The 12358-nt window shown below is 39.4% G+C and overlaps 1 protein-coding gene and 1 pseudogene across 5 annotated transcripts in view; both read right to left on the bottom strand.

Moving 5' to 3' along the window:
* LOC138319422 (protein phosphatase 1 regulatory subunit 36-like) overlaps nucleotides 1–12358 on the bottom strand; it is a 54504-nt gene that overhangs the window by 32295 nt on the left and 9851 nt on the right. For all 5 annotated transcript variants that reach the window (XM_069262567.1, XM_069262568.1, XM_069262569.1 and 2 more), the window contains 4 exons: nucleotides 10582–10664; nucleotides 10255–10319; nucleotides 9861–9887; nucleotides 9501–9651 (listed from right to left, as the gene is read on the bottom strand). In XM_069262567.1, the coding sequence (XP_069118668.1) occupies nucleotides 9501–9651; nucleotides 9861–9887; nucleotides 10255–10319; nucleotides 10582–10664 (326 nt within the window). The remainder of the gene's footprint in view (nucleotides 1–9500; nucleotides 9652–9860; nucleotides 9888–10254; nucleotides 10320–10581; nucleotides 10665–12358) is intronic.
* Nucleotides 18–4375, bottom strand: LOC138320164 (uncharacterized; annotated as a pseudogene).

Here is a 12358-nt window from a genome sequence, read left to right as displayed (position 1 = left end):
AAAAATCTTAAAGCTGTGGAGGTGTAACTGGATCTTCATTTAAAGAAAGTATTTGGGTCAAAATTAAACTCACAGAATATGATTCATTATTAATTGGTTGTATATATAAGAGTCCAAATACGGACACAAGAAATATGGAGGAACTATATGATTTACTGAATTCAGTCACAGCAACGAACGAATATTTTCACATACTTATAATGGGAGACTTCAATTTCCCAAAGATTAATTGGGACCGTTCAACCTCCGTAAATGACCAAAATGGAGAGCAGTTCATAGAATGTTTGAGAGATAATTACCTAACTCAACACGTCAGGCAGTATACAAGAGGAAGAATTGGGAGCGAACCAAGCATACTTGATCTGGTGATGACCAACAAAGAAGAAATGATCAGGGAAATCATCCATGAAAGTCCCATTGGGCACAGCGACCGCTTGGTACTAAAGTTCAAATTTACATGCTTCCGTCAACAGTCCAATGTAACTCTTAGCCGCGGAAACTATAATAAGGGGAATTATGCTGGCATGCGCACAGATCTAGACATATCATGGGAGGAAATATTAAAAGGAGATGCGGACAGTATGTACGAACAATTCATCGAAATATTGAATAGATGTATAGACAAACATATCCCTATGATAAAAGGCAACAAGCACAACGCAAATAATAAACCATACCTTCCACTGAACGAGAACATTAGAAAGAAAATCAACAAAAAACATAGGGCATGGCAGCGATATTTAGAAGTGAGAACAGAGTCGAAATACAGAGAATATACTAAAATCAGAAATCATGTAAAGGGTGCATTGAGGAAGGCGAGACAAGATATGGAGAAAGACATTGCAGGAAATGTCAAAAGGAACCCGAAACGTTTCTGGAAATACATCAACTCGAAAAGAAAGGTAAAAACAGGGATTTCAGAACTGAAGGGTCTAGACGGAGATGATTCAAAAATTGCTGTGTTAGATGGGGACAAAGCAGAAGTACTTGCACAATTTTTCAGTGGTGTTTATACAGAGGAACCTAGAGGAGATATGCCAACTTTGGATAATAAACCAATCATACATGACTCTAATGAACTTTTATGTACCGAGGAATTAATAATGAAATTGCTGGGGAACTTAGACAGCAACAAATCACAGGGTCATGTCATTTTCAGGTATTACTTCTGGTCCAGACCAGATACACCCAAGATTACTAAAGGAACTAAAATTAATTCTATGTAAACCACTTCGTATAATTTTCAACAAATCATTACATGGAGGTATAGTACCTAAGGCGTGGAAGAAAGCCAGCATAACGGCTATATTCAAAAAGGGTGCAAAATCAGATGCAGGAAATTACAGACCGGTGAGCCTAACAAGTGTAGTTGGAAAGACCATGGAGAAGATAATCAGAGATGCAATAGTCAACCACATGGACCTAAATAATCTATTCAGTGCTAAACAGTTTGGATTCATAGCAAAAAGGTCAACAGTTCTACAACTACTTATGGTACTAGGAGATTGGACTGATATTCTGGACCATGGAGGAGAAATAGACGTTGTCTACATGGACTTTATGAAGGCTTTTGACAAAGTGCCTCATAAGAGATTAATCACCAAACTCCGAAGTTATAGAATAAACGCGAAAATAGTTAAGTGGGTGGAAAACTTTCTTAGTCAACGAAAGCAACGCGTAATAGTGAATGGGAAATCATCAAAGGACTATCCAGTATTCCCCAAGGCAGTGTCTTGGGACCGATCTTATTTGTGATTTATATAAATGATTTACCGGAACATACCACATCAAATACTTTCCTATTCGCCGATGACACCAAAATCTACAGGGAAATTAGAATTGAAGATGATAAAAAGGCTTTACAATCGGATTTGGACAAACTGCAAGAATGGTCAAATACATGGCTACTGAAATTCCACCCGCTGAAATGTAAGGTTCTAACCATAAAAGGAAAAAGCAATGAAAGACGGAAGTACAACATGACAGATGCAGGAGGTAATAAAATTAATGTTGAGAACATATCATCGGAAAAAGACATAGGAGTTCATGTGGACAATGATCTAAATTTCTCTATACACATTCAACAAGCAGTCAATAAAGCCAATAGTATTCTTGGACTAATAAGAAGATCATTTGTATACACAGATGAAATATCATTTAAACAACTTTTCAAAGCATTAGTAAGACCACATTTAGAATACGCTGCAAGCGTCTGGAATCCATACAGAACAAAGGACATCGAATCCATAGAAAAAGTACAGCGGAGGGCAACTAAACTAATCCCAGGGCTTAGAGATCTACCCTACAGCGAGAGATTAAAGCAACTAGGTTTACCTTCACTATCCTACCGGAGACTGAGGGGAGACATCATAAATGTATACAAGATAATGAACAATTTCCATGACGAAAGGGCTACCATTGGAATATTTGAGCATGATACCGCATCCCGGACGAGAGGTCATTCGCAAAAATTAAAGAAAAAACATTGCAAGTTAGATATACGGAAATATTCCTTTGGATTTAGAACTATCGATATATGGAACAGTTTACCAGAAAATATCATAAACTCAACAACAATAAGAGATTTCGAGATAAGTCTAGACAAGCACTGGGCTAATTTGGAACTTAAATATAACCACTTGGGGAGCTATAAAATGGATTACGGACGTGCCAATTAACTAACTTCATTTAATAATTGATATCACTTAATTACTAATTGTACATCATGGATATTATTTCATTGTATTTCATTGTATGAGATATGGACATAGAGGCATGTTACTTGCCCGCGTCCATAAAATATCTTATTAAATCTTATTAAATCTTATTAAATGATATGCCGAGCTTCAAAGCCCGAGTCGTTCATGGCTGTAATAGCTGTCGCGCGGAGGCAGTATGCAGTCTATTTCTTTACACCGCTGTGTTTGCAAATTTCTGGCATGAAACCGACGAATGTTCTTGGAGCAAGTGGTTTCTTAGTGTACCAAATTGCATTTGGAAGAGCATTCTTAAGAAATTGACTGAACAACATTTATGCTGATGGGTCAGTTTTATCTATCAGTAATTTCAACAATGACACGGGACAAAACTGGCCAGCAGACGGGACAGCATACATTTTTTGTGTGTTTTCATCCTCAGATTTTGAAATACCTCCAGTGTGATTTTTTTGGTGAGTTAAGTGCCTGAGGGTCACAAAATTACGTTTTCGTCCTCGGAAAACGCAAATGAATCTAACCGCAGTTGCTTGTGGAATTCAAGCCCACGAGAAACGAAATGTAACGCCAAATTAAACCAAACCACCTGTCGGAGGATGTAAGGAGAATTAAGGGACCCTTGCAGGTAAGTGCTGGTTTTTTTCATGTCATTTTCAGGTATTACTTCTGTGTTTTGTTGCTCTGGATGCCCCTGTTGTCATTCGGACTTTTAATAGGCCATCAAGGGTTTTATTTGCGGGTTTAAACTGTTTGTCTCTAACAATATCAATATCTCTTTTCAAGTCTTGTAAATGACGGTTGATGGCGGCTCTAATGTTTATCATGGTGTTCTTATGGTAGACTTCTTCAGCTTGTTTTTCTGTCAAATTTTGGTTTCGTTTTTGTACATTTCTAGGCGTAGCTTCACAGCAGATTTTTTTTTAGTTTGGTTGCCAGGTTTTCTGCAGTGATGTCATGCATATCTGTGGTATGCCTATATACCTCGTTACTCCAGTCTGCAGGGAAAAAAAACAAAAAACAAAGTTTATATTACTTTTCTCCTGTGTAATCGGTATTACTTGATGATTGCGATATAATTGAAGATGCAATTACTTGTAATTTCCGAAGCTGTTCCGGCGTTTTACACGGGTTAAATTTTAACAACACCGAGAGAGAACTATCAGCTGGATACCAGGTTTCTGCGATTTTTTTTTTTAATTTTATAACTCCTTATTTATTTATTGCAGATTTTACACCTTTGATCAAAGCTAACCTTGGAATATTTTCATTCCCCACAAAGTGTTATTTTGAGTACTTTTCGCTTGAGCGGATATGGTAAACTCTTCAATTTCTTCTTCTGAGAAACTTTTAAATCTTAGCTTAGGCACCGGCATAGCAGGTAATCCTGGCTGGGGAATCTGGATGTATTCACTCTGTCTCAAATCTCTCAACATTTTCTCAATTTCTATGTTCGAAGCATTATCGGATGCCTCAATAACAATGTTACTTGAAAACAACTCATCAAAGGAATCTTCATCACTAAAACTGAGCCCATCCGGCAAAGGGACATTGAACTGACCAATGTCCATGTCTTTAAGACTCTCATCAGTGTCCGACATATTTTGCTCCATGATCATCGTGATTGTTGAGCAGACGATTCTTTTTATGTTGATGATGGGCATGTGTCGGAAAAATGTTATTTTTTTTTAAAGGTTTATATTATTTATAGAACCTTTTGTGTGTTGTGGTACATATGGTTTGTGTTTGTTATGAAAGGGGAGCTCATAGTACATGTGTTTTTGTTTTGATGAAATCTCGGAGTGTGAAGTAAACAAAGAAGTAGCCAGGGGCCATTTTGATTGTAATATTCATCCGCCTAACTATGCTTGTCATTGCTATGTTACCTGACCCGACTTACAGTGATATGAATACAGACTCGTTTTACTATGCCAAAGAAGACCACTATAGACTTACGGCTGAAGTCTGCGGTACTCCGATAGAGTCATCTTACTGATAGATCTAAATACATTATCATGGCTGAGACTGTGGTACTATAGACTTACGGCTGAAGTCTGTGGTACTCCGATAGAGTCATCTTACTGATAGATCTAAATACATTATCATGGCTGAGACTGTGGTACTATAAACTTACGTCTGAAGTCTGCGGTACTCCGATGGTAGACTTACGGCTGAAGTCTGCGGTACTCCGATAGAGTCATCTTACTGATAGATCTAAATACATTATCATGGCTGAGACTGTGGTACTATAGACTTACGGCTGAAGTCTGCGGTACTCCGATGGTAGACTTACGGCTGAAGTCTGCGGTACTCCGCTGGAGTCATCTTACTGATAGATCTAAATACATTATCATGGCTGAGACTGTGGTACTATAGACTTAGGCTGAAGTCTGCGGTACTCCGATGGTAGACTTACGGCTGAAGTCTGCGGTACTCCGCTGGAGTCATCTTACTGATAGATCTAAATACATTATCATGGGTCAGACTGTGGTACTATAGACTTACGGCTGAAGTCTGTGGTACTCCGATGGTAGACTTACGGCTGAAGTCTGCGGTACTCCGATAGAGTTATCTTACTGATAGATCTAAATACATTATCATGGCTGAGACTGTGGTACTATAGACTTACGGCTGAAGTCTGTGGTACTCCGATGGTAGACTTACGGCTGAAGTCTGTGGTACTCCGCTGGAGTTATCTTACTCATAGATCTAAATACATTATCATGGCTGGGACTGTGGTACTATAGACTTACGGCTGAAGTCTGCGGTACTCCGCTGGAGTTATCTTACAGATAGATCTAAATACATTATCATGGGTCAGACTGTGGTACTATAGACTTACGGCTGAAGTCTGTGGTACTCCGATGGTAGACTTACGGCTGAAGTCTGCGGTACTCCGATGGTAGACTTACGGCTGAAGTCTGCGGTACTCTGCTGGAGTCATCTTACTGATAGATCTAAATAAATTATCATGGCTGAGACTGTGGTACTATAGACTTACGGCTGAAGTCTGTGGTACTCCGATGGTAGACTTACGGCTGAAGTCTGCGGTACTCCGATAGAGTTATCTTACTGATAGATCTAAATACATTATCATGGCTGAGACTGTGGTACTATAGACTTACAGCTGAAGTCTGCGGTACTCCGATGGTAGACTTACGGCTGAAGTCTGCGGTACTCCGATAGAGTTATCTTACTGATAGATCTAAATACATTATCATGGCTGAGACTGTGGTACTATAGACTTACGGCTGAAGTCTGTGGTACTCCGATGGTAGACTTACGGCTGAAGTCTGCGGTACTCCGATGGTAGACTTACGGCTGAAGTCTGTGGTACTCCGATAGAGTCATCTTACTGATAGATCTAAATACATTATCATGGCTGAGACTGTGGTACTATAGACTTACGGCTGAAGTCTGCGGTACTCCGCTGGAGTCATCTTACTGATAGATCTAAATACATTATCATGGGTCAGACTGTGGTACTATAGACTTACGGCTGAAGTCTGTGGTACTCCGATGGTAGACTTACGGCTGAAGTCTGTGGTACTCCGATGGTAGACTTACGGCTGAAGTCTGCGGTACTCCACTGGAGTCATCTTACTGATAGATCTAAATACATTATCATGGCTGAGACTGTGGTACTATAGACTTACGGCTGAAGTCTGTGGTACTCCGATGGTAGACTTACGGCTGAAGTCTGTGGTACTCCGATAGAGTTATCTTACTGACAGATCTAAATACATTATCATGGCTGAGACTGTGGTACTATAGACTTACGGCTGAAGTCTGTGGTACTCCGATGGTAGACTTACGGCTGAAGTCTGCGGTACTCTGATAGAGTTATCTTACTGATAGATCTAAATACATTATCATGGCTGAGACTGTGGTACTATAGACTTACGGCTGAAGTCTGTGGTACTCCGATGGTAGACTTACGGCTGAAGTCTGCGGTACTCCGATAGAGTTATCTTACTGATAGATCTAAATACATTATCATGGCTGAGACTGTGGTACTATAGACTTACGGCTGAAGTCTGTGGTACTCCGATGGTAGACTTACGGCTGAAGTCTGTGGTACTCCGATGGTAGACTTACGGCTGAAGTCTGTGGTATTCCGCTGGAGTCATCTTACTGATAGATCTAAATACATTATCATGGCTGAGACTGTGGTACTATAGACTTACAGCTGAAGTCTGCGGTACTCCACTGGAGTCATCTTACTGATAGATCTAAATACATTATCATGGCTGAGACTGTGGTACTATAGACTTACGGCTGAAGTCTGCGGTACTCCGCTGGAGTCATCTTACTGATAGATCTAAATACATTATCATGGCTGAGACTGTGGTACTATAGACTTACAGCTGAAGTCTGTGGTACTCCGATGGTAGACTTACGGCTGAAGTCTGCGGTACTCCGATAGAGTTATCTTACTGATAGATCTAAATACATTATCATGGCTGAGACTGTGGTACTATAGACTTACGGCTGAAGTCTGTGGTACTCCGATGGTAGACTTACGGCTGAAGTCTGCGGTACTCCGATAGAGTTATCTTACTGATAGATCTAAATACATTATCATGGCTGAGACTGTGGTACTATAGACTTACGGCTGAAGTCTGTGGTACTCCGATGGTAGACTTACGGCTGAAGTCTGTGGTACTCCGATGGTAGACTTACGGCTGAAGTCTGTGGTACTCCGCTGGAGTTATCTTACTGATAGATCTAAATACATTATCATGGCTGAGACTGTGGTACTATAGACTTACGGCTGAAGTCTGTGGTATCCGATGGTAGACTTACGGCTGAAGTCTGCGGTACTCCGATGGTAGACTTACGGCTGAAGTCTGTGGTACTCCGATGGTAGACTTACGGCTGAAGTCTGTGGTACTCCGATGGTAGACTTACGGCTGAAGTCTGTGGTACTCCGATGGTAGACTTACGGCTGAAGTCTGCGGTACTCCGCTGGAGTTATCTTACTGATAGATCTAAATACATTATCATGGCTGAGACTGTGGTACTATAGACTTACGGCTGAAGTCTGCGGTACTCCGCTGGAGTCATCTTACTGATAGATCTAAATACATTATCATGGCTGAGACTGTGGTACTATAGACTTACGGCTGAAGTCTGTGGTACTCCGATGGTAGACTTACGGCTGAAGTCTGCGGTACTCCGCTGGAGTTATCTTACTGATAGATCTAAATACATTATCATGGCTGAGACTGTGGTACTATAGACTTACGGCTGAAGTCTGCGGTACTCCGATGGTAGACTTACGGCTGAAGTCTGCGGTACTCCGCTGGAGTCATCTTACTGATAGATCTAAATACATTATCATGGCTGAGACTGTGGTACTATAGACTTACGGCTGAAGTCTGTGGTACTCCGCTGGAGTTATCTTACTGATAGATCTAAATACATTATCATGGCTGAGACTGTGGTACTATAGACTTACGGCTGAAGTCTGCGGTACTCCGATGGTAGACTTACGGCTGAGTCTGCGGTACTCCGCTGGAGTTATCTTACTGATAGATCTAAATACATTATCATGGCTGAGACTGTGGTACTATAGACTTACAGCTGAAGTCTGCGGTACTCTGATGGTAGACTTATGGCTGAAGTCTGTGGTACTCCGATGGTAGACTTACGGCTGAAGTCTGCGGTACTCCGCTGGAGTTATCTTACTGATAGATCTAAATACATTATCATGGCTGAGACTGTGGTACTATATACTTACGGCTGAAGTCTGCGGTACTCCGATGGTAGACTTACGGCTGAAGTCTGCGGTACTCCACTGGAGTCATCTTACTGATAGATCTAAATACATTATCATGGCTGAGACTGTGGTACTATAGACTTACGGCTGAAGTCTGTGGTACTCCGATGGTAGACTTACGGCTGAAGTCTGCGGTACTCCGATGGTAGACTTACGGCTGAAGTCTGTGGTACTCCGCTGGAGTTATCTTACTGATAGATCTAAATACATTATCATGGCTGAGACTGTGGTACTATAGACTTACGGCTGAAGTCTGTGGTACTCCGATGGTAGACTTACGGCTGAAGTCTGTGGTACTCCGCTGGAGTCATCTTACTGATAGATCTAAATACATTATCATGGCTGAGACTGTGGTACTATAGACTTACGGCTGAAGTCTGCGGTACTCCGCTGGAGTCATCTTACTGATAGATCTAAATACATTATCATGGCTGAGACTGTGGTACTATAGACTTACGGCTGAAGTCTGTGGTACTCCGATGGAGTCATCTTACTGATAGATCTAAATAAATTATCATGGCTGAGACTGTGGTACTATAGACTTACGGCTGAAGTCTGCGGTACTCCGATGGTAGACTTACGGCTGAAGTCTGCGGTACTCTGCTCGAGTTATCTTACTGATAGATCTAAATAAATTATCATGGCTGAGACTGTGGTACTATAGACTTACGGCTGAAGTCTGTGGTACTCCGATGGTAGACTTACGGCTGAAGTCTGCGGTACTCCGCTGGAGTCATCTTACTGATAGATCTAAATACATTATCATGGCTGAGACTGTGGTACTATAGACTTACGGCTGAAGTCTGTGGTACTCCGATGGTAGACTTACGGCTGAAGTCTGCGGTACTCTGCTGGAGTTATCTTACTGATAGATCTAAATAAATTATCATGGCTGAGACTGTGGTACTATAGACTTACGGCTGAAGTCTGCGGTACTCCGATGGAGTCATCTTACTGATAGATCTAAATACATTATCATGGCTGAGACTGTGGTACTATAGACTTACGGCTGAAGTCTGCGGTACTCCGCTGGAGTCATCTTACTGATAGATCCTGTCGGCTGTTCTTCCTTTGTTTCAGTACTTTCATCTTTCTCATCTCTGTTTATAAACTGCTTTCTGAACCTTCTAAACTTCTTATTCTTAGCATCACGTAAAGCTACAATAAAAGTATTGGTTTTTAGTGTAAATGTCTGAAAGCTGAAAAATATATATTTTAATATAATGAAGTGTTTCAAATGTGGATGGAAAAGAAAGCTCTACTCAACGGAAAGTGGTATTGAAGTGTATCTTTAATATTAAATTTAAAAATCGTATAACACCAAGAAAATGTAGCCAATTGTCCAGACTAAACAAAGGAACACTCACCTGCAGCGATTTTATGGTAACTGACAGCTGAAAGAGAGAATCATTGGAGAGTGAAATAAGACTTAAAATCTTTAATGATAGGGAATGACCTGCGGCTGACCAAATGATAGGGAATGACCTGTGGCTGACCAAATGATAGGGAATGACCTGTGGCTGACCAAATGATAGGGAATGACCTGTGGCTCACCAAATGATAGGGAATGACCTGTGGCTCACCAAATAAATACAGATGATCCAGTACAATGCCATTTTGCTGTATTACATCACTGATTATTGATGATAATGTTATGTATTTTACTGACACCTTATTTAACAAGTGTTTGAAGATGGTAGTCTGATGAAGGTAAACAATGTGACCAAGGTCCTAGATCTAACAAACATATTGTGGTCATACCTTGTCTTCCTTCAGGTAACTTCTTTACTTGCTTTGCAGGATTGAAAGTGTCAGACCGCAAGATTCTAAAAATGAAATACAAGTGTACTCAATACTTATAATACAAATGTAGGTTTCCAATTCAAAATGAATACATTGTACTAGACAAGATTAATAACATTCACAAGTGTTTGTGATTTTGTATAACTCTACATATGGAGGAGGATATTAAATCAATTTATATCTCTGATAGACATTCTATAAAAGTTGAGGAACGTTGTAGATAAGTCAGCACCTACTGAACTACTGAAGATTTCTACCAATAAATCTGCATAGGATGACACTCACCGTCCAATCTCCTTTTTGATAACTGTGAAGTCTTTCCTCCTAAATGATATGTGGACAGCATAGGCGCAGAAAGAGTAAAGGGTCTAAAATATAATCAATAAAATATATAATACATAATGTATACAACCAATAAAATGTATAATGTATACAACCAATAAAATACATAATGTATACAACCAATAAAATGTATAATGTGTAAAACCAATAAAATACATAATGTATACAACCAATAAAATGTATAATGTATACAACCAATAAAATGTATAATGTATACAACCAATAAAATACATAATGTATACAACCAATAAAATGTATAATGTGTAAAACCAATAAAATACATAATGTATACAACCAATAAAATATATAATGTATACAACCAATAAAATGTATAATGTATACATCCAATAAAATACATAAGGCCAAAAAAAATTAATTAGTTGGTTCTCAGGCCCGCGCGCATATCATTTTTAAGCCCCGCATTGCCGATTTTATTGTAAAAGTAAAAAAAAAAAAAAAAGATTGTATGCGTGGACCAAAATTCCGGAAAAAAATGTCCGCATCCGTGTTTTTATACGATTTTAGACATCACATCTTAAAAACGCTTGTCTGCATTCACACTACGAGTATTCCAAGCGCCAACGTGATTTTGATTGGCAAACGCACGAGGTTGCTCTCGTAAAAAAGTGTCCGTCTCCGGCAGTTTTAGCGGCACATCTCTTAAACGTTTGTCTGCAATACTAGTGAATGAATGTTCCAAGCGCCAAAGTGATATGCAAAACGTAATGTCGCTGGTATCTGTCCACATTCAGCACGGTTCCACGGTCGTACTGCCATGGAACATTATCGGTGGATTCTCCGATGCTTGTACTTTGACCGAACTCTTCAAATCATTGAAGGAGGGCACATAAGGACCCTAAGATTGGACTTTTCCCGAGAAACTGATGCTGAACAAAATGACGGCGTCAATCGGTCAGAGCAAAGTGTCTGGATTCGATCAAGTAATGATGAAGGTTGGGGAGACTGTCACAGCATTCCGCCGTTACATCCGATATGACATTATTGATGGTGCATGCACCCTAACAAAACCTGAATACCGTGATCATGACGAAACGGGTGATAGTGGGAACCGTAAACGAAATGCTTTTGATGTGCTTTTCGCGGCCGCTCGGAAACTGTCATTACCGGAGCCCTACCCCGAGGATACCACCGTTGTCAACAACAAACGTGTTGTATTTAACAAGGTATTGATAATTTGCTGTTACAAAATCCTTTTGAATTGAAACTTTCGTGAATTTTACCTCCTATTGTGTTGGGAAATTAAAAAAAAAAAAAAAAAAAATCCCTCGTCTCTTTTTTCTACAATAAAAAAGAAAAAAAAAAAGCCCTCCCTCCCTCATCTAATTTGAAAAAAAGTGGCCTGAGAACCAACTAATTAATTTTGTTTGGCCTAATGTATACAACCAATAAAATGTATAATGTGTAAAACCAATAAAATACATAGTGTATACAACCAATATAATATATAATGTAAACAACCAATAAAATACATAATGTATACAACTAATAAAATATATAATGTACACAACCAATAAAATGTATAATGTATACAACCAATAAAATACATAATGTATACAACCAATAAAATGTATAATGTATACAACCAATAAAATATATAATGTATACAACCAATAAAATACATAATGTACACAACCAATAAAATATATAATGTATACAACCAATAAAATGTATAATGTATACAACCAATAAAATATATAAT

The sequence above is a fragment of the Argopecten irradians genome, chromosome 3, assembly GCF_041381155.1.
Source record: "Argopecten irradians isolate NY chromosome 3, Ai_NY, whole genome shotgun sequence".
Taxonomy (NCBI): domain Eukaryota; kingdom Metazoa; phylum Mollusca; class Bivalvia; order Pectinida; family Pectinidae; genus Argopecten; species Argopecten irradians.
Note: the sequence above shows the minus strand (reverse complement) of the source record. Positions and strands in the feature narration are given on the sequence as shown.